This window comes from Genypterus blacodes, unplaced genomic scaffold, assembly GCF_046128005.1.
Source record: "Genypterus blacodes isolate CSIRO-AG114 ecotype Tasmania unplaced genomic scaffold, CSIRO-AGI_Gbla_v1 ptg000027l_1, whole genome shotgun sequence".
NCBI classification, from domain to species: Eukaryota; Metazoa; Chordata; class Actinopteri; order Ophidiiformes; family Ophidiidae; genus Genypterus; species Genypterus blacodes.
Genome location: NW_027466840.1, coordinates 1,782,728 through 1,804,843, shown reverse-complemented (window position 1 = coordinate 1,804,843; position 22,116 = coordinate 1,782,728). Strand labels below are relative to the sequence as shown.

General features: G+C 42.5%; 2 protein-coding genes across 2 annotated transcripts in view; both read left to right on the top strand.

The window, feature by feature from the left end:
• LOC142993087 (ankyrin-2-like) overlaps window positions 1–5,292 on the top strand; it is a 46,116-nt gene extending 40,824 nt beyond the window's left edge. Inside the window, 10 exon segments of the mRNA XM_076143719.1 lie at window positions 217–348; window positions 840–983; window positions 1,090–1,324; window positions 1,495–1,555; window positions 2,518–2,660; window positions 2,662–2,704; window positions 3,983–3,995; window positions 3,998–4,060; window positions 4,063–4,158; window positions 4,161–5,292. Coding sequence (XP_075999834.1) covers window positions 217–348; window positions 840–983; window positions 1,090–1,324; window positions 1,495–1,555; window positions 2,518–2,660; window positions 2,662–2,704; window positions 3,983–3,995; window positions 3,998–4,060; window positions 4,063–4,158; window positions 4,161–4,222 — 992 coding nt within the window. The 3' untranslated portion in view covers window positions 4,223–5,292.
• A 999-nt stretch (window positions 5,293–6,291) lies between these two features.
• ccdc149a (coiled-coil domain containing 149a) lies at window positions 6,292–16,834 on the top strand. The gene is made up of 12 exons (XM_076143874.1): window positions 6,292–6,458; window positions 7,294–7,455; window positions 7,739–7,777; window positions 8,380–8,487; window positions 8,619–8,735; window positions 8,891–9,063; window positions 9,459–9,531; window positions 9,656–9,740; window positions 10,232–10,376; window positions 10,640–10,716; window positions 14,075–14,179; window positions 15,697–16,834. The coding sequence occupies exons 1-12, from the start codon at window positions 6,408–6,410 to the stop codon at window positions 16,251–16,253; spliced, it is 1,692 nt and encodes a 563-aa protein (XP_075999989.1). The 5' UTR covers window positions 6,292–6,407; the 3' UTR covers window positions 16,254–16,834.
• The last annotated feature ends 5,282 nt before the right edge of the window (window positions 16,835–22,116 follow it).

Sequence of the window (22,116 nt, the reverse complement as noted above, 5' to 3'; positions counted from 1 at the left end):
TAGTCTTAACGCTGTGTTTCTTAATCAGTGTTATCATGCAGGTGAGTTAGTTTATCTCATGCATACATACGGTATAATTGCTGAATGATGATTACTTGCCAGCGTAGTGTTTCTATGGTCTTTGGGGATGATAATAGTTTATTGATTTAAGATTAAAACATTAAAATCAAAATGAATAAATAAATTCCATCTGAAAAAATCTCGTTATTTTTCCAGAGTTAGCACGAGAACTGGAATTCAGTGAAGACAGAATCAGTCGGATAAGAGTGGAAAACCCTGTATCACTGCAAGACCAAAGCCATGCCCTTTTAAAGTCCTGGACAGAGAGGGAGGGGAAAACTGCCACAGGTCAGTCATGCACATTTCCTTCATTCTTGATTAGTACCAACTTAAGTTGCATATATATTACTGTAAAAACAAAATCCTGCCAAATTTATGGTAAAATATTGGCTGCTGGTTGTAGCTGATATTTTTAACTTATAACACCTGTAGTCTGCTTCACACACTAACACACACATACTGCTTCCCTGCACGGACTTGTAGGTCTTGTCTTAAAGCTTGTGTTTGCCATGCAATACAAACAAACCAGTGTTCTTATTTGCATATCCTTTATCTTTTTCGTTTACAGACACCGGTTTAGATATCAGCAGAAACTGAGAGATAAAAAAAATACACAAAAGTTCCCTGAATTACAGAGGTTAAACTAACAAATTCACTAAATCAAAGCCATTGTGTGTATTTGTATAGAAGTAGACCCTTTAATGCTTATGTAAATAGGTAGAAGCTTAAATCCAAATTATTTGAATGTGGACCCTTGAAACATGTTTTTGTCTCCCTAGAAAACTCATTGATAAAAAGCCTCACCAAGATCAACCGAATTGATATTGTTCACCTCATTGAAACCAAGTTCAAGTCCACTCAGGATATATCATCACACACCTATGCAGAAATAGAGCAGACCATCGCACTGGATCATAGTGAAGGTACTCAATCCAGTTTTGAATTCATTATTTCTTTAAAGAAGTCCTGTAATTTTCTGTGATCTGTATTCCTACTGTTCCTCTGTACATGGTATGTTTGCCCTGTCAGGTTTCTCAGCCCTCCATGAAGACATTGACAGTCCTAGATCAGACAGACACACAGACATCCTATCTCGGAGCCCAGGCTCAGGACAACACGTACCCATGGTGTCAGCAGAGGATTTGTCCTCTAGTTGGTCATCACTTCATGAGACGAAGGGACAATCGGAGACAGACTCCACAGCAACAAGCCGTCTTAGAAACACCCAGAAAGAGAAACTCCAAAAAGAGATGGGAACAAGAAGGTATGTTAACAGCAATTGTTAAATTAGTTTTCTTTTATGATATGATACAACATTACATTCTAATGCAATCTATGTGTTTTGACTGCCTGCTCAAGCTAAATTTCCTTAGGAATGATAATATACTTTATATATTATATTGATTTGCTTGTTGTTGCTGTTTCTTTTCATAGCTTATCACAGACAGGAAATGGGGAAGAAACAGAATCAATTCAAGGAGCCACTTTCAAACAAGTAAGTCCTTTCAGTTTTATCACAGTCAAGAGTTAGATCTTCAACTGGAACATGATCTAAAAAATATTTTTGAGGACAGAACCAGCATCTTCTGATTCAATAACATCTTCAAACAAATACCAGGCACTACTACCCGCCTCACCTATTCCTGACTTTAGACAGTCTACTACTGAAGTGACATTATGTAGTCCACCTGCTCCTGAATCAATACGTTCAAATCAAATGTATGTGTATAGCCCAATATCACATACAATGTCTCAAAGGGATTTACAGGCCCACAACAGCTGACAAGAGGCAAGAGAGTTTGCCTCTTTAACAAGTGCTGGAAGTGTATTACAAGGAAAAGGAGCGCATTACGAGAATGCTCTATTTCCGAAATATTTCATCTTGGGTTTTATGATAGGTTTGTGGGCTATCAGACAAGACGGGTCTGAAAACCTCTACCCGCTTAAGTTAATAGATTTCATTTGTAAACCTGGGGGACAGTTTATCCTGCCTGCAAGAGCTTTGTTTTAGTGGAGCAATGGACTCCAGTGTATAAAGGAAGAAGTACCTTATCTGTCAAACTGTACTGCAAGGTTAACAGTACTTAAAGCTTGAGGTAGTTTCTCCACAAGCAGACCAATGGTGTCGGAATTCACAGTATGGCTGAGGAAACTATTAATTCTGCTTTTGTCGATTAAAAGATGATGAGCAAAAAGCTGATAATGTTGCCCAAAAAGAGAATATTTGTAGGTGGAAGCTGGATGAGGCTGATTTTAATAATCCTGACCATAAAGTGGATTTCACTAATATATCATACCCTAACTATCTAAAGGTTGTTATTCTCCTCCAGACACATCACTTGCTGTGGTAAAGCAATGGTGTTGAGTTGACAAAAAGTAAGACGTTTTGTCTCAGAAGCGTACAGCAGGGCAGGTTGATTAACTTAGTTCCCTGACATCATGGTGTGGCTTCTTCAGTTGACCTTCTTGGACCCAAAGGCCCATGGTGCTGCAATGGCGTCAGACTTCGAGACGGAACCGGTGCAGGGTAGAAAGGTCAGCAAGGTTGTCAAGACGACAGTGGTTACAGGACAGAAGAAGGCGAAGCAGTGGGGGGAACCCTCTGGCTGCAAATCTCCCCTCAGCAAGAAAGGACTTTAAAAAGGTCAGTTGGACACCAAAAACAATTAAGTCAAAGAGGATTTCACTGCCATTATAGAAATATTTGTCTCCCCTTTCTCTGATCCATCTCTCATCCGTATTTGATATAACTGACACTAGACTTTTAATGTAATCATTTTGAATAATAAACCAAATTAAAATGGCCTGAACAAAGAGTTGTCTGTGAAGTTAAGAAAGGAAATTATTGCCAAGCATGGTCAGGGTAAACGCTACAAGACCATGTCCGAGCAGCTTCATGTTCCTGTGACCACAGCTGCTCGCCCTTCCACCCACCACCACCCCTAACTGCCTACCTGGAATGCTGCTCAAGGATCAGGACTCTGTCTCTCTTTCTCTTTCTTTTTCAGGACCCATGTTGTTCATCTTCTGCTGTTTTATTGTATTTCTCCCACTTTTAGTACCTGTTGCACACCTGGCCATTTGAGGAGAGGGAATCTCTCTTTGAATTGCTTCCCGTTTCTTCCTTTTCCTTCTATATTAAGGTTCTTGGGAGTTTTCCCTTGTCTTCCTAGAGAGTTCTTGGCAGGGTCTGCTGTTGTAGGCCTGTAAAGCCCTTCGAGATGTGTGTGATATTGGGATATACAAATACATACAAGCTGAGCTCCAAGCCCCAGTGTCTTGTTGTCTTGTCTTGTTGCACCTGCAGTCACTTTCTGAATAAAAGTGGCCTCCATTGAAGAAGAGCTAGGCAGATGCATTGTGACTAACTGCAATGCTTTTGGGAGAATGTACTAAGAAAGCCTAAGAAAATAGTTTGCATGGAATATCACTACAATCAAATAATTTATCATATCTCAGGTGTATTAATAATTCTGTCCAGGCCATTTTAATTTGTTTTATTATTCTTCATTATATGTTACATTGAAAATTAATCTCAAAGGGTAAAAGATAAGGAGAATGGTAGGTATGCGGTATGGTATGTCAGTTCTTATTTCTGAGAAAAGTGATTCTTCGAGTTAATGCCATTCACCCAAGTCCTTCACTCCCAACCACAGCCATTAATACGATAAATAAGTAAAAATGTATTAAATTATGTCCGTGTACTGGTTTATTTTACTCATGTTGAACTTGTATGATGTAATTTGTCCTAGATATTATATATCTCAATATAGATATTATAGTAAATAATACATTACTTCAGCACCTCATCATGTAATTAAAGAAATCAAATTCTATCAATGACAATTAAGTACATTTTAAATGAAATTTGTTTAAGACTAACTGTTCTCTGTGGTCTATGTCTACTATGCACAGACCCCAGATGGATAGGTCACACCCCAGAGGCGGACTGTGGCGAAGGATGCCTCGCGGAAGCACTTGCAGCTTGAGTGGCGAGATGACACCCACATGCTCTGCAGCCTGATGCACTTCAACAGCACTTGCACCTACTGCTCCAAAAATACTCCAAATGAGATCATAGGCTGGAAAAGGAGAATGAATAAATATGGAGGAAGAGGAGGAAGAGGAGGTGGAGGAGGCAGCACATGAGCGCTTTGAGTGAAGTTATTTCTTTCTTTGGCGATGTAACATGCCCTCTTCCATTCATTGGCCTTGCTGCTCACTGGAATTTCCCCTCTGTGTAACAAAAATGAAGAGAATTTTTGTGATTTAACCCCTTTCCTTCATTTGGACATTATGCTTCATTTTGTGACCAAAGATAGCAACTGTCATTTTTGTGTTTGTATTTTTTAATTTATTCGTGTGTGTGTGCGTGCATGTGTGCGCTTGTGTGTGTGTGTGTCATCATTTTTATCTGAATAAGGTACAGAGTAACAGGTACAAAGGTGGATGGGCATCACAGGTGTTAATGCTGAAGAACAAATGTACATACAGATTTGTACATAGAGTAGATCATGCTTGGACTGGAAAACAATTCAAATTTGAGACATCAGCACACCTAAACCTGCTCCACATGCAGCCATTATACTGTAGAACAGTATGTGTGTACTTTCAGGTTTTCCAATCACACCTTCTGTGTTTCTGGGCCTGCCTTTTTTTTTTTTACCAGTCTTTGTAACACATTACAATTTCACTCTGAGCAGTTTACTGCAGAATAGCCACGTGTGTGTGTTTTTGTTTAATAGCACAAAATGTCTTCAATGACATTTCAACCTGTCAAAAGTGATCACGAATGCATTGTTTTTTATTTCCAGTTTGTGGAACGAGCACTTACCCGTTGTACCTCTTCACATTCACTGTTGCAATTGTCCAAATGTGCAAATTTTGTAGGGGATGAAGCGTGTTTATGAATATGAATGGTAGAGAGAGATATCTACAGTCATCACGGAAATATTTTGCTTTAACTATGCTGTTGCTCATTTGAGTTGTTATTGTTCTAACCATCATAATCCATAAAGCAGTGACACATCATACACTCGAAAGATCCAGAAGCAGAAAATGATCAACCTTTGCAAATTTCTTTTTTTTATTCATTTGTGATCCCTCTTACTCCAAAATCTGAAGCTCGGGCAATGTTTTTTGGGTTTTTGGTGTTTGAATGTATTCTAAAGCTAAAAGTAATGAGAAATGAGTGGCCACATTTTCAAATGACTTCATCTGTAAACTGGTTCGCTATCAATTGGAGGTCAGAGCAGACTGGCATGGCTTGGCAATGTAAAACTGTGTTATCTACAATACAAACTTGATCTGTGTAACAATATGGTTCTCATGTTTTTTCTTGTTTCCATGGTGATAACAATTCCAGATTATGAGAACAAATATTTATATGGGCATGTATTATTTATTAAATTATTATTTAAAAGGTAACCCGAAACACTCACAAGGAGCAGCAGCTGCAGTGTATATATGGCAGAAAATAAAATTCCATGTGTCAAAATGTGAAGTTTCTGTCATACTTTCCAAACAACAGCTAAAGCATTGTCTATACTGTTTGCAGTAATCAAATGCATGCAAACTAAGCATTTTCTAAGCATGACAACTTCATTTTAGTACATTTTATTTAGTAAATTTTAAATTCTTGCATTATAGTTGAGCCTGTAGCCCCATCTATCGGCCAAAATGAGAAACGAAAATAAAGTACCAGTATGAAAACCAAGAGCCTTAATGTAAATAACGTAGAAAAACACACATTTAACAGCATATCTGCATTGCATCTTATCCGCCCAATCATGCCATCATCAAATTTTAAACTTTAAAACGTGTGCCTTTATAGTAGATGTAGCCTGGCTAAATTTCCCATTGGGTCTTCCTTGCTTGATTATTTAGCACTTGCTTGTCAGACAACTACAACTATTAACTAATACTTTTGCCAGTTAACTGGTTCAGCATAGAAAGATTGAAAAGGCCTTTCAAACCCCACTTAAACTACAACAAAACTGTAAGATTGTTGACGATAATCAGAAATATATTGTTTAGGAGGATCCGGCAGTTTTAGTCTCTACGGGTGATTCAGCGTTGTAGATCACATAATAATAATAATGCAGAAATTGTGTAAAAAATGTATAAAAACAACTTAAAGTACTGGCTATTAAGGCTAAATTGCGAAGATGAGAACCTTATTTTGAAATCCATCCCGGATGTTTTGTCCTTCTCTCCTAACAGTCCAACGGGAATTGATGGCGTTGTGAAAAAGTGACGTTGCAGGAGAGGAGCAGAGGAAGCTCGGGCAGAATAAAACAGCGTCGGTGTTGCTTTGTGACATTTTATGAATATTATTCAGTGTAATAATGCAGTCTTCCAAGAGGAGTGAGGGCGACTGGCAGGGTCTGGTTAGCGAGGTAAGTGACCGTGTATAGGTGCTGCGGAGGCGGACAGCTCCTAGTGATGCCCGCCGCTCCATATGGTTCATCACACTCGGCTTTAACATGACTGGGAAACATCATTTTGTTGTTTAGCGAATATGTTCGTCATTCAAACCGAGTGTGTTAGTCTGTCAGGCCCACTAACTGCCACGCCGAGCTAATAGCTTAGAGGCTAAACCACCTGTGTGACAGTATTTGTTTTAATGGGAGTTCATTTATTTACACCTGCAAAATTCCACCCACATCCACATTTGAAAGCCATTACTTCAAACACTACTGTCAAACACAAGTAAATACTTATACTTAATACAAATACGACTGAAAGCATTCTCAAGTGTGCAGCAAATAGCTTGGAGCTATAAATGAATCAGTATAATAGTGTTGTGGGGGGTTCTTATATCAAACATCATCACAAACATAATGGCAAATAGCTTTAAATGTGGCAACTTGATGCTGCTATTCAATTTGGCCGACAGCTCGTAAAGTTGGCCGTCTCCCTTCTGCTGAGTCTTATCTCACACATTCAACAATCAGCTCTATTGTTTGCCTTTCCACCTATGGGAAACTAGTCTAGGTTGGTTTGTTCAGTGAAGTCATGTGACCAAACTCCATCCTGAAGTAGCAGCTGTAAGGAATTCATTTCCCATTCTTTGTTTCATTGTTGGGGTGCTGGTTTAGTAGCTTTTGGTTTCAGAAGTAGCACTTATCCAATACAATGAGTTCTGCAATAGTGTACTGTAAACTGTTCATTCTAAACTCTAAACATATAGCTTATAACATGTTTGTCCTTGTTCTTGTGGGGGGGCTGTAGTTTTTAGTGTGTAAACGCAAGCTGGAGAGTAAAAAGGAGGCGCTGCTCATCCTGTCCAAGGAACTGGACACATGTCAACAGGAAAGAGACCAGTACAAACTGATGGCCAACCAGCTGAGGGAACGCCACCAGGGACTCAAGAAAAAATACCGGGAACTCATTGTAAGTGTCTCAAATCCTCATGATGTTGTGTTTTATATTTCACAGGAGGAAAGCACCACAACTTATTACTTCATCCTGCCCACTTATTCACTATTATATTCATTTTAGGCTGTAAATCGACACCGTTTTGTACAAGTGCAGTAGTTAAAGTCAGTAGTTTGTACTCTACACTGTAGGCTTTGCAAAAGTGTGTATTAAAAGTGAACAATGACACTTATATTAAATGCTGCTACTATGTTTATAAACAATGGATCGATGACGTCATTCTCCTTCTGTGTTCCAGGATGGCGACCCCTCTTTGCCACCAGAAAAACGCAATCAGGTGCATTGTTGTTGTTTACTCACCACGCCCTTAGATTAGTAGAAAATCACTAGAAACCCAAGTTAACACCAAATTCTTAAATGGTCTCAAGTATCAAGTATATTGGAAGTGATAGAAATGGAATGTAACCAACCACTGGACCGATTTACAAACTTCAGCAGCTTCAGCTTCAATTTGGTCAGTCCCAATATTGACATTTGTCTTAGTGACGACAAGAGCGGAGAATCAATTATTGGTGAAGTGAGTTCGTCGCTCCTGAGAGAAGTTCAAACACTCAACTAGACATTTCTATCTAGTTTAGTGTTTGAGCTCAAACTGAGGCTCCAGCTCGGCCCTCGCTCTCTTTTGATCCTGAAAATCAATTTACTGCTACAGGACTGATGTGTTAGATGATACCCGACCCCTTCAGAAGTGATTAATAATAACAGCAGTCATGTTCACCACAGTGTGTGAGCGCTTGTCTGCATTATTTCTTTGAGCTGAAGATGAAAGTAGTGGTCGTCTAATTGTGTGGTAGTCATCGGTATGTGTGTTGGATTTCTGTATCTTCCTCCTTCACCCTTTTGATCTCAATTTCTTCTTCTTCTCCTCTCTCTGCTCAGGTGAACCTGGCTCAGCTGCTGAGAGACTCCAGGGAGCGAGGGAAGCAGCTTGTGGAGCAGGTGAAGGAGCTGACTCAGAGGCTAGCTGAGGTCCAGGGGGATAACAAGGTGAGGTCACCAAGATCTTGGTCAACAGCACTTCGAGGAGGAAGTTCCGGGAGATTCTCAGTGTGTCGTCTGCACGTGACAGGCGATGCGTTTAAGAGCGGCAGTGAATCTGAGGTGTTTTTTTTCTCCAGCTCCTGAGGATGACCATTACCCGACAGAGACTGGGGGATGAGGAAGTCGGGGCACGCCACTTCCCCGCCCATGAACGTGAAAGTCTGGTTTCCCAGCTAGAGAGAGCAGGACTACAGGTTAAGAGTTATTATTATTATTATAAGACATTGCACTCAGGATCTCTCATATTGCTGTATGTTTGCACCTTCAGCAAATCCTACCTGAGTAAACATGCGTCACTTAAAGGTCCTGGCAGCCTCTCCTAAAAAACACAGGGTGCCCTTTTTCCTAGATGGAGGAGATGGAGCACAACATAAAGGCCGTGACAGACGAGCTGCAGGACGTGAAGGCCGAGCGCTCTGTGTTCAGGGAGAAGGCGGACCGGATCAACACGGAGCTCAACCATGTCCTGGGCAACCACGGGGCACGCATCATTGATGTGGATGCCCTCTGCATGGAGAACAGGTGAATAAGACACAAGCTGATAGAGGACAGAACAACCTGCAATGGTCAGGAATGTCCCACTGACAGTACAGCGAGTAATGTGTAATGTTCTGACTTCTACTCGTCTCTACTCGACTTCTACTCGTCTGGGGAGGTAGTGGCTCAGTGGGTAGAGCTTCCGCTTGGGAACCGGAGGGTTGCCGGTTCGAGCCTCTGCCGAGGTGCCCCTGAGCAAGGCACCGAACCCTTAATTGCTCCCCCCTCTGCGAAGGGTGGTAAATGTAATGTAAGTCGCTTTGGATAAAAGCGTCAGCCAAATGATCGTAATGTAATGTAATGTCTCTGTTTTGCTCTGCACTTAATAGTTTCTCTCATTTTGAGTGTTGTCATGTCATTGTCCTTCTGATCATTGTTAGGTATTTGCATGAGCGCTTCAACCAAATACAGGAGGAGGTGAACCTGCTGAAGACAAACATCATGAAGTACAAGGTAGAGATGGGATGTCTCTCTCTCAATCAGGCTTGTTTCTGGAGTAAGAGAAGCTACATATGATTGGAATTGTCGGTCAGAGATTGCGCAACAACCTTCATTTTCTCCTTCCTCCTCCCTGCAGACCGCATTAGAGAGGCGGAAAAACTCCAACGCGTATGGGAAATCAAATAACAGTCCTCTCACTGGGGTCCTCTCAGCCAAACAAGGTGAACAAACAAAGCTTACATAGCACGTTGTCTTATATTGCATAGATGTTACAGCAGCTCATCTAGAATCTGCGCTTCATTTGATCTGATGAACTCGCCGACCGATCGTCTCTGTCAGGAATAACAAATCCATTCCTTTAACCACGTCTGTCTTTTGCTGTTTCCCTTTTGCATTATTTAATAACTTCTATCTTTGAAACCATCGCCCAGACACCAGCTGGGTTACTAATTGTATTCTGAGTGGTAGAGAGCACCACTGGCAGGGAAATGAGCCTGCCACGATGACTGACAGTAGCTGGCAGAAGCAGCACAGTAGGCCTCCAAGTTGAAGTTAGGGGGAATATCACCTGGTAGACAGCTGCTTCTAAAGCTCTCCATCTCTGTCTCGCCTCGCTCCTCGTTCCGTTTTCCTGTCTGCTGCTCCAGTTTTACTAATACATCTGCATCTATCTCCCGTCTCTCCTCCTCTCATTTTCTCTTCCCTTTTTCAGTCCAGGAGATGCTGTTGGAAGAGCAGCGCTGCAGCCTACCGGCCACGCCTCAGTCCATCGCTGACCTCAAGTCCCTGGCCACGGCTCTGCTGGAGACCATTCATGAGAAGAACCTGGTCATCCAGCACCAGAGGCACACCAACAGGTAATGAGAGGGGCACCGGGTAATGATGGTGGAAGAACCCCGACTCGCTTCCCCAATGATTTCCGAAAACGCTTTCATAATGGTTCTCTTTTCATCAACCTGACACTCTCAGTATTTGCCTGCCTATTCTGAGAATCCTCCTCCACCCTCAAGGCAAACACACACACACACACACACACACACACACACACACACACACACACACACACGCTCTTGCGCTGTTCTTCATTAGTGTGAAGTAACCCAACCCACTGTGTCTTCAGGATCCTGGGAAATCGCGTTGCTGACTTAGAGAGGAAGTTGAAAACCTTGGAGGTTTCAGGACTGTGGAGCCTTCCAGGTGGGTCAGAAGGTTACACCATTCCCTTATTGACTGATTAAAGATACCCAATCAATAATATAACACAATCCACTAATTAAAAGAAAGTTATAACAGCAATCAGAGCCACTTTCAGATCTCTAACAATGTAAATGAAACTGGTTATTCATTCCAGTATTCAACACATTCTCTTATCAGACTAGTATTTCATTTGCGCATTAACATTGAACGCAACTTAATTTAAACACAACTCTTAAAGATTATTGCCGAAAACATTAATTGGAATCATTATATTCATTAGTCTCCACCTCTTTATGCTTATGAGGGATTTGCTGTGAATACTATGACCTAGATAGTTCACTAATAAAAAACCTGTAACCTCACTACACCATGAGCAAACAGTGAATCTGATGTGTGTGAATGTGTGTGTGTGCGTGTTTGTGTGAACACTAATGCTATTTAGTTTGTGGGGACGTTCATTCACGGCAGATAGCACTGTAATTAATTCATTTTGCTTTAATATAATGCTTCTTTCACAAACGTAGCTGGTGTTATTTAATTTACATAATACTGAGAACATTATAAGACCTCTCCCTGTCATTATTATACCGAGCGTATAACGTTTTAAAACTTAAACCTAATTTAGCTTTTTCCTTTTTTTGAATTGACACATAAAATGAATTGTCTTGTCTCTAACCGTGTGCTCTTCTCTCCTCTCTGGCCACGGCGTCTCAGGCTTGACCTACCGCGTATCTGTGGGAATTGGGAGTATGTGTTCCTTCTGCCCCATTTAGCTCATCCATACCACTCCACTATGTCATGCCAGGACACATCTGGGCAGAAACCCAGAAAGCGTGTCACCTCATATGTCCACCGTTTGCGACGTGTCAACTCTATTGACCACCCGATCATGTCTCTGTCTGTGAAACCGCTGACTGAATAACACACACACACACGCGCGGATCCTTTGGTCCAATGGATCTGTCAGTCTTTTGAGTTTTACACTTTTGGTTAAGCCCATTGTAAGGGAGCGAGGAACCTTTAAAGGCAGCAGAGGGTTTGCCATTTAGATCAGGCAGACCTTTCTTAGCTGCAGAGAAAAGATTTTTTTCAACTTGCAGATCTAGTATTGATATTTCTCTGGGAATTAGAGTCCAATCAATACAGCTTTTAAGAAAAGACGAAGAGGAGGAAGTGAACTTAAATAACAAAAATAGTATCCTAAACTTGCATTTGCAATCCGAACAACAGAAGAAGTAGTTCCCCTTTGACCCAGTAGAGGGAGATGTTGTGCTGTGCATGAATGGCCCTGAGAGGTGGCGGGGCTGCGGCTGGGTGGAGGTGCCCCATCATGAGACCGTCATTCTCACCACCATAAAACTGACAAGCATCCATTACTGAAAATGATTGCCCACATTACAAACACATTTAGGGGAATGTGCCGTTATTAGGGAATTTGTAGACGAGGTCCCAAAGTGCCTCACGACCACGCTGTCCACCACAGTTAGGGAGACGGAGCAATAGAGAGAGATGTGAGCGTCTGCAGGCCTTGATGAGATATGAAGTTGGGGGCTGATGGATAGTAAAGGCAAACAGGATCAGATGGAGGGCCTTGGCTGCCTTCCCCGGCCTGAAGAGCACTGGAGGTGGCTTTTGCTGTGCCTGGATTACATAGAACCAAAAAAAACAATAGCAGTGACTGAAATGGAGTCGTGATTGACAGAACACCCCATTCTCCCCCCCACCCCACCCACCCTGTTTCTTTAGATGCTCTCCCCCTACTGAATGAGTGCATGTTGAAAAATATAGCACTGCAACTGAAAGCCTGTCAGAGTGCGTCAGGTATTGCGGTGGCAGCAGTGGGGACTCAGCCTCGCTGAAAGGAGCGAGGAGGTGCAGATTGCAACCCGTACAGCTGCAACATTACAGAGTCGGCTTTGATCCGGTGACAGATTTTTTCTTTTTTTCATTGTTAGGGTAAGAGCCAGACATTTCCATGTCATCCCAGAGCGAGACATCACGGCACCCCAGTGTGAAGTTTGTGAATGTGAACTGGTGACTATCTGACGTGTGTAGACCTCTGTTTTTGTGATATAGAATTAACGATTAGCGTCTTGGGAAACGGCTACATGCAGATGAACCTCGTGTGAGTTTATATTCTGCATGTGATTGAGAGAAAGCGATGGCTAGATGGCTGGACGGGCAGCTGCCAGTGAGGTTTTAAAGCAAGTTGCTGGTTGCCTCTTGCCTCTTGCTGCCTGGCTCCTGGAGACACACTGCTGTGCTCAGTCTGGGCCTTGCTCTGCATACCTAATAACCAGCACCACCTTATTATTGGCTTTCAAAGGCAGTCTGCAGAACTCCTCTAAGGCCCTTCTGAAAACTTGAAGAGTAAGGCTGTGCCTGCATGCGGGGCAGCTCTCCGAGTTTAATGAAGAGACATTCGCTAATGGGGAACTGCTGACTCTTCTGTCTGCTGCTGACAGCTCTTCTAATGGTGCATAGTATGTAGCCTCTCAAATAAACGCTGTCTTACTTTAATCCGAAAATACGACTGGCACTCTCAGCGGTCATTTTATTATTCATTTTATCATAAAGTTGTAAGTTCAATTCTCTAACAGGAATCATTACATTGTTCAAAACGTTCTAGAAGCTTCTTTCACAACAGAAAGCCGGGCCATTATTGTAGACGCCCCCAGCTGGCGAAGGGTCCTTGCAGCCACCCCCACGCTCCCACACACCACCCCCGCGTCCCTCATCAGTCTAAACACTGAGCACACGTAACAATATGTACAGCACTCACAACAATATGCTCTCCGTTCACCATTCATGATTCTCACGCATTGTGTCATCCGCTCATCCGTTTTCTTCATTCTTTCTGTTTGTTTTCCAGTCTCACACTTGATTGGTCAGAGAAACAGGCTGGCTCTATTCACAGGCTTCCTCTGAAGGCAAAGGCTGATGCGCGCACACACACGCACGCTTGTACGAATGTGTCTACGTGGGGGGCTGATTGCACATACACTCGGGTGTTTGTTTGTGATGTCTGGTATATGGTGCACACACTCCTATCAGTAGCATATGGTGTCAGCCTAAGAGGCGTGCAGCCATCACTAATGAAGACAGATGACAAGCAACTGCAGCCACTTCCTGTGAGCACTAAAATGTATACGTGCGTGTGTGTTTCTATGCTTGTGGCTGTGTGTGTGTGTGTACACAGTTAACGTGCCTGTTTCATGTGTTTGGATAAGTTGGATTCTTTTTCATTAAGCTCCATTCAACCCTATTATCGTTTGGTCATTTGACAACTGGCCGCATACCATTTAGCTTTCCTCCTTGTTGTCCCTTTGACTTGAATGTAATGTAGCTTTTGTTGCAGGGACACGAGACTCCATCCCGATGAATGAAAGCTTGCAACCAGAGCTTCATCCAACACGTGCCACACCTCAGCCAAACACGCAGCTCAGAGCGCAGCCGCCCAAAGGTGAGTGTGTAATTGTGTGTAACTCGCTCCTCCGTTCATTCATTGATGAGAGTTCCCAGAGCTAACTCCGTAAACACCGTCATTAGCCATTGTGTGATAACTAAACAACCTTGCTGTCCTCCCTGTTTAACCCAGGTCCTTTTCCTTCGCACTTCCTCTCAGCTTCCCATTGGTGCAAGCTGCCAAAATGCCATGGCATTTTGGAAATGTGAAGCAAATTCTCGCCTGCTGACATTCAGAAACTTCTGCTGCATTCTCTTTGAAAGGGGATGGGAGGTGGAGGGCTATAAATATGGATGCCAGTGCAAGCAATGTTGCTTTCTTTCTGCATGTTGTTTGTGTGTGTAGGGGGGGGGAAAGGGGGGAGGGGGGTATTTAACCTTTTTGCCTGCACATCCACAAATATGGGTCAGTAATCCCCAAAGTAAGAGCGCATTTTGGTGAAGAAGCAGAACTAAGCTGTTGCTATTGTCGAGATGCAGGACGTCACACTTGTCTTGCATCCCCTTGTCTTGGGTACCGCTGCTATTTTTAGCCTGTTGCCATGGAAGCACTTCAGTCACATAAGTAATTGAAATAACTTTGTCCGTTGACAGTGTTCCAACTCCAAAACTCCGCAACTCCGCAACTCCAAGCGGAACATTTACCACAATATTTGGACGCCAAGCATGACAAAGAGCGAGACCGGCGTGACATTCTGGGGCAATCAGCTTACTTACGTACCCACAAAGCTAACAGGAGTTATGATAAACCTTTTAAAAAATCTTTCTCGAATTCTGGTGGTGACGGTGTAGGAGACAATCTCGTGTGTGACGATTTAACTGTTAATACATCCCTCGAAACACAATAATTTGGAAACTAGTTATAGACGATGGATTAGAGTTGAAGTTTTAATTTAGTCTAAATTCGCCTTTCAGACAATCACACAGTTCACACAGTTTCTGGAGTAACTCGTGCTGGTGCTGCTACTTTAGCTGGTAGGCCGGCTAAGACTGGCCTGGATAAAGCTCCTGCCTCCAAAACCTTATCCATGAGCAAGCCGCTAACCGAACTAGAGAAGCAACAAAGCGGGAAGACATGTCTACACTGATCCAGGATTCGGTCAAAGCACTGCAAGACCTCTGTGCACGCACTCCAGTAATATTTTCTTTTCTCAACTCCCTTCCTCAGAGGTTCTCCAAACTAAGCGTCCTTGGGTAGGGAATCTATTTCACTCTTAAATTTTCCTAAAGGGCCAGAGGCGCTGCCGTCCTCATACATAAAAAAAAACCCTTTTGAACTCTCTCTCTCTCTCTCTCTCTCTCTCTCTCTCTCTCTCTCTCTCTCTCTCTCTCTCTCTCTCTCTCTCTCTCTCTCTCTCTCTCTCTCTCTTGATTGAGTGCATTCCACAGAAGATAACAGAAAGGTCTGATGCTTTGCTTGGCAGCTCGGGTCAGGAGCTGGAAGCGATAGCGTGATCATGCTTGTGAATAAGTGAGCAATTAAAATGACCAGTTGTCTCATCTTCCTTCTCCCAGTTGTGTCGGACAACAGAAGCCCACATGATTTGTCATGGGAATGCCACACTGCTGGCAGCCAAGTTGGCACAGATGGTGTCCGTGGGGAAGACACACCTGCCCTGCTCGGTGGTCTGGAGCCTTTCCAGGGGCCGGAGACGAATGGGATTGACAGGAGAAGCGAGGACATGCTGACCCCGACAGGAGAACAAGCTGCATCAGAGCTCGGTGACGGGAGGAGTCCGGTGGAAGAGGCGGGGCATGAGGTTGAAGGGGTGGAAGATGAAGAACTATGCTCCACGGTGGAGGAGGGAGAAGAGGCAGCCCTGGCGTTGGATGCCCCGCAGTCTGATTCAGGTCTACAATGGCTGTCAGATGTACAGAAATCTTGTCACCCACAGGTAGATCCTCTGCCCTGCAAACCCCAGGATGATGGGCCTAATAAGGCACCTGGATCTGTAGAAGCCATCAAGTCAAATCAATTTTGCCAGGACCCAGACTTGTCAAGTACAGAGGAATGGGACATTCATTGTCGATCAGGACAGAGTGATTCCTGCCATAGTGACAACTTGGCATAGTCTTACATGACTGAAAGATGCTGGAATGTTATTTAAATCCTTTTTTGTATCCTATTTATTGATGACTGCTTTCATCCTCTATTGATGCATCCTCTCAAAGTCAATATAACAGAGGGAAAGTGCTTTTTTAGGTGTCACTGACAGAGCCGGAGACGCTTTGTATCTAGAACGACTGCAAGAAAAGGCAATCTTGAACTCGATGGAGTTGCAAACTTCATGCCCTACAGGAGGAATTTAGCAAGTCAAATATCAGACATGGCAACTTCTCTGCCCTATATTCTCTTCTTTCTTTCTCCTGCTATGAGATGCTACCAATTGATTACTTTCTTCTCCCTCCTAAGGGATATCACAAGAGACCCACATTGGCTTACCTTACTGTGTTACGATTAAGTGATTTGCCTATGTGTAGATTAATTACTGATGTGTGACTATCAATTATAGAGCCAAAGATTGTATTGATGTGTATTTATTTGTACGGTCTCATTCTTCCTTTATAAAAGGTAGATATTCCCATGAGACTACATGTGCCTTAAATGTGGAATTTTTTATTTGTCCTTGAATTATATGAATGCTTAAACTTACACACTTGTTGTTGTGTTTCCTGCAAGAAGGTATCACATCCTCACATTTAAACTTCTAAGCAACACACGAAACAAACGTTTGTCTGATGACATTGAGAAGTCCACTTGATATTTATGAAACATCAGAACCTTTGTTGTAATTTGTCCTTTTCGATAAAATCGTATCTAGCCAATAGATTCCTCATCATGATGTTCAGAATGTTTCCGCCAGATCTAGCCATACACAAAAATTCTATATGTCAACCATAGGGGGGCAGTATAATAAAGGCAACGCATAACGCATTTTGGTCAATAACTTCCTAAGCTGATGTTTCACGATCTTAAACTTAATATCTTCAAGTTCCTTGAATAGTGATGGTTTGATATGCCATGTCCATATCAGCATCGGAAGTTTTCTAATAAGTTTTTTTTTATTGTTACTTAAGTTAAGATCACAGGAACCTACTTACAGTGTTATGGCATTTGCTGCCATCTAGTGGCCAATAATGGAGGAGTCCTTCCACATTTACTACGCATTACCTATTAAGCTGCCTCCAGAGTCAGCATTTTAAATCATCATATACGTGTTCGAGGCATGAAGGCTGTCCCAATTCTTAGATGCCATCATTATGCTTTCTACTAAGACACCTTATTTGGACTGAATATTAAGTCGCCATTGTTTACATCTTTTAAAAAACAAGGATATCTAACAATGCAACGCTTCTGGCTTTGATGAAATTTGCATCCAATATAGCAAACTACAGAGCAGCTGGTGAACTTATTTTCAAATGAAGGGTGAGTGGTTTTTTGATTAGTTTGGTCATAAAAAATGACATATAAATGGTTTAATTAGTATTATAATTTTTGACACAGTCATGGCTAAAAATATTAACAGCCTTGCAATGTTTTTAAAATACCTTCGCAATTGTCTCTTAAATAAGTTGAAATAAACAAAGGTGTTTGAGCTCTACAATGTTTTTATTGCACTACAGAAACTTTTGATTCAGAACTGTCAATGATACAGCAATAATCAAATCCAACTGTTGGGCATTCTGGTTCACAACCTTAGTGTGCTTCACAGTGAGAATATGCTAGAACAAGTTTCTCCTTTTCATCTAAAACACAATTCTCTTTCATCTAACCCCATGCTGACACGCCATGGTTTGCAGATTGCGTCAGGGTGCTTGGACCCCTTCATACTTGCTATGCAAGTCCAGTTGTATTTGCTCCTGCAAATCTGACACAGAGTCTGACTTTGCGAACCCCGTGTCTTATTTGTTTGAGCTTTGATGCACAAATGAGGTTTGTTTGATAGTAATGTTCTGAACCAGAAAATTAGCCCATATCCGTAGAAAATTGTTCTCACTGATGTCAGAGTGTTTGCAGGGTTGGTCTCCCATTAATTGTAAATGCAGCAGCCTCAGCGTTTTGATTGTTTTTCAGATTAGATTTGCTGAACTTGACTTCTTTCCAACCTTGGGAAAGAATAGCTATCATATTACAAATCTACATTTCTCGTTTCTTGGGAATAACATGCAAACTTTGTTTTAGTTTGACTTTAACCATCCAAGAATATTCCTGAGAATTACATGTACATGCATATGCTAACACATTTCCATTTTTAAGAAATGACCAGACACCAAATGTTTTTTAGTAGTGTCAAAATGATGCAAGGGCACACCCCTCTTGTCTTGCGGCCAAAGTCCAGAGCCCACTGAGTATTGCGAATCAGTGGTGAGGCCGAGTCTTCGTGTATGCAGGTGACAGCTGTCCTCTCCGGGCAAACACAGCGTCACAGCCAGAATCCATGAACTGCTTATTCTGCAGAAGGCCACTTGCTATTTTTAATCTCTGACACAAAATAGAGGCAAGAAGGGAGAATTCAGGCTTTGGAGCCGTGGCGTGTACCCAGTGTTGGCTCTGTGCCAAGCAGCTGATTTGGCACGCAGCATTGTCTTTTTTCAAGAGTTTGTTAAAACAGATGGAATCTGAACTAATCAAATCGCAAAATGATACCACGTGCCTTTGCGCTGCTCTCAAAGCTTATGGCCATTTTTGATAGTTTGCATGGGCGGGAATGTGTCAAACTAATTAGTAAGCATTCTATCTCAATTAGAAAAGTAAGAACGGATTGCCTGATACACAGACAAACTGTGTGTGTTGGATCAGACTTCCAAACTGAGACCTATATGTAGCATGATGTGAGATAGTATGAGCTGCTTATGGGCTTGTCTTGCTTTGTATTATTCAACATAAGGCGTTCTCACTCTAACCATTTGTAAGTTAAGTAACTAAAGTATGGCCACTAAACACCAAGAAATGTTCGGCCAGTACAATCCCCTCATTCATTTTGGACGGCTGTTTCAGGAGAGTGATTTCAAGCTCCAGTGAATGGTTTGCCCTTAGCTTTGGGGACAGAGAGACAATGGAAACGAGTAGGGGAGCAAGAGTACAATGGTCCAATTAGAGTAGTGGAGTACAGTTTCTGAAAGTGTATTGGTGTGTGTGTTTAGATTACTTTTTTTGCAAGTTTGTTATTTCATACGCTGTTGTGATGATGTATTGCAAAAGGCCCAGTAGGGAGAACAAGCAAGATAATTGTGAACCGGGAACTCTCAATACTTCAAGGCAGTTCAATTCAATTAAGCATTTCTGACTCTACCTCTCAGGATTTCATTGGCCAGTGATTGGTCTTGCCACACAGCTGAAATATTTGGGCTGCGTCTGCAGACCCCCCCAGGGATGATGGCTGATGGCAGAGACGATAGCTGAGAAGCTTTGTGGGCGAATCATCGCTGTTATAGATAACGGAATAATAGAATAAGGCTATAGTACAGTAACCCATGCCAAAAACTAATCTCCGCCCTTTATCTGAGACCGTGACATCCCCCTCTAGAGGGAGAGTAAAAAACTTCTCTCTTTATTCCAATCCCTAGCCTCGACTTATCCAACCCTAGAGCTGGGATAGGGAAAGGGCAGATGGGTCGCAGCAATGAGGATCACGGGGCTGCTAGATGCGGGAGTGTTGACATCCCATCATCGCTGGGTCCTCCAATGTTCTGAAGGATGGGGGTGGACAGGGGCACTGGGAGCCAGGAGTTTCCAGGCCAACCACTCAGCAGGGTTAATTACTAGACCAACCAGTTGCCCCATCCGCTGATGGTCAGTGCCCTTGTGATCCACGCTTTGTTCACTCACCTTGCTTTTTTTCACGCTTACCTGAGTTTCATCACGTGGTGCCTGCTGAGACACTTGAGTTCACCCAGACCTCCAGGTTTGCTCCCCGGGTGTGCCGTGATTTGAAGAGCGTAACTTTTCTACTCTGCCTCTGACAGGGCTGTTATTATCTGAGATAATGGAGGGAAGAAAAGGCTGGCAAAGGGTGTCAGTCATCTTTTTCCAGCTTGTTTCCCATGGAGTTAATAATTCTAATGTATCATAGATGTGTCGTGCATAATTACATCATTTGTTTGGTCTCCCTCTCTCTTCCTTGGGTCTGGCGTCTGTTCGCTGTACCATTGTCTCAAGTGCGGTACATTTTTAGATACCGCATCAGTTTTGTTAGAATCTCCACTTTTCCTCCAATACTTCTAACTTGAAAAGGGAAAATTGCACTTCACATTTACGGTACGGCCGTCATTACTCATTACCTTACAGGCTCTGATTTTACAGTTATGGTGAGGTGAGCTCATAAAATGTCCACTGCCTTCCCTTCCTCCTTCCTTGCTTGTGTCTGTCCTTGTCTCGTGTCCGTCCTTTCCTTTTGTCTTTTCCTTCCCAACTTGCTTCAACAGATATCAGTCTATTGGGTTGTTTTAATATACTTTTCATTTCATTTACTCAACATAGTAGTACGGTATTTCCATAAGTACTGATATTATCTCTTACTTACTTCATCCATGGCTGAACCGACCTCACAAAAAAGGCTTTTGGTCAGCGGTTCTCAATTCTGGTGGAATTCCTCGAGCATCAATACTTAGGTTCCACACCTGAATCATCAGATTTGATACCATGTGCAGTGGGATGGCAAATGAGAACTTATATAGTTTATTAGTTGTTTTTATGAAGAGTTAAATTCAGTCAATCAGTTTCAAGCTCAGGCATTGTTGAAGAAAATATATTGTTTACAGGTGCTTGGCATTTTTGCAGGACTGTGTTTATAGAGGTCACTATCAGGGAGAAGAGGCAGCTGGCCACTGTAGACATATTTGTATAAACAACCGGCGCTTATCACTAACGGGAAATGTCGAAGCTCATCACTAACGAGGAATGTGGAAATGGGCCTTAGCACCCACCGCTACAAACACTTGGTATTCTGTTTGTTTTCTAAGGAAGTTTTAGTGTGTGCATGTATTCACCTTGTGATGCAACACTCCTGTATGATTGAATAAAAGATGAAGCCTCTCAGCTCTGTCTCAGTTAATTGATAGCTGGAAACTTCAATAGCATGCAAGGTGCCTAGTAAGTACACTGAGACTCCCATCAGCCCTCAGATTGATGTGGAATCTTGGTCAATTACATTACGGTGCCTGCCCTGATGCTGCCCATGGCTCTTTGTCCCCTGTGACCTACCTCAGTAGTTCCCAAATTTCCCAAAGGCAAAAACAGCAGCAACAACATGACTCCCAAGGCCCTGCTGGGAAGCAACACTGGCAAAGTGGCAGGATTTTGAAGGAGAGAGAGCTTGTGGACAGCAGATAAGCCTGAAAGGCCACACCGGGGGGTCAGCACGTAGCTACAGCATACAGTCAGATCTCTATTAAGATAGGAGATGGTGGGCCAGGGTGATAAGAGCCAACAGAACGGAGAGATGTGATACCAGTGATGGGGCAGCAGCAGCAGCAGCAGCGGGTGTGACGGTCCTCAGCCAGCAAAGGAATCAAGGTGTGATCCCGATTCAAATTTCACAATTCCTGGGAACCATTCAACAGCACATTTTCCCCAAAACTCCTTCCTAACATCCATTTCGAGCACAACGGATCCTCTGTTGTCCAATTGTATGTAATACCATATCCTTATAACATTTTATTGGTTGCCAGGAGACTTGTTAAACCTTCTTCTTAATGCAATATTAGCACATTATGCAGACGCAGACGCTGCACCAGAATTACGACGGTCGGACAACTCGGCACAAATCTGTATATACAAATAGATAAAGGAGAATTTCATCTGTTTCAGTTCAGAAGTTGCAGTATTTTAGGCCTTTGCTGTTTATCATGTAATTGGACGTTAATTAAATAGCGCTTTTGTCCAAAGCACTTTACATTGACCTCACATTCACCCATTCATATACAATGATGATA

What these genes read in the sequence shown, in the direction of transcription:
- ccdc149a (XM_076143874.1), top strand. Translation starts at nt 6,408, where the DNA reads ATGCAGTCTTCCAAGAGGAGTGAGGGCGACTGGCAGGGTCTGGTTAGC. An exon ending in GGCAGGGTCTGGTTAGCGAG is followed by an intron (nt 6,459 to 7,293) that starts GTAAGTGACCGT and finishes GGGGGGCTGTAG; the next exon opens with TTTTTAGTGTGTAAACGCAA. An exon ending in CAAACATCATGAAGTACAAG is followed by an intron (nt 9,532 to 9,655) that starts GTAGAGATGGGA and finishes TCCTCCCTGCAG; the next exon opens with ACCGCATTAGAGAGGCGGAA.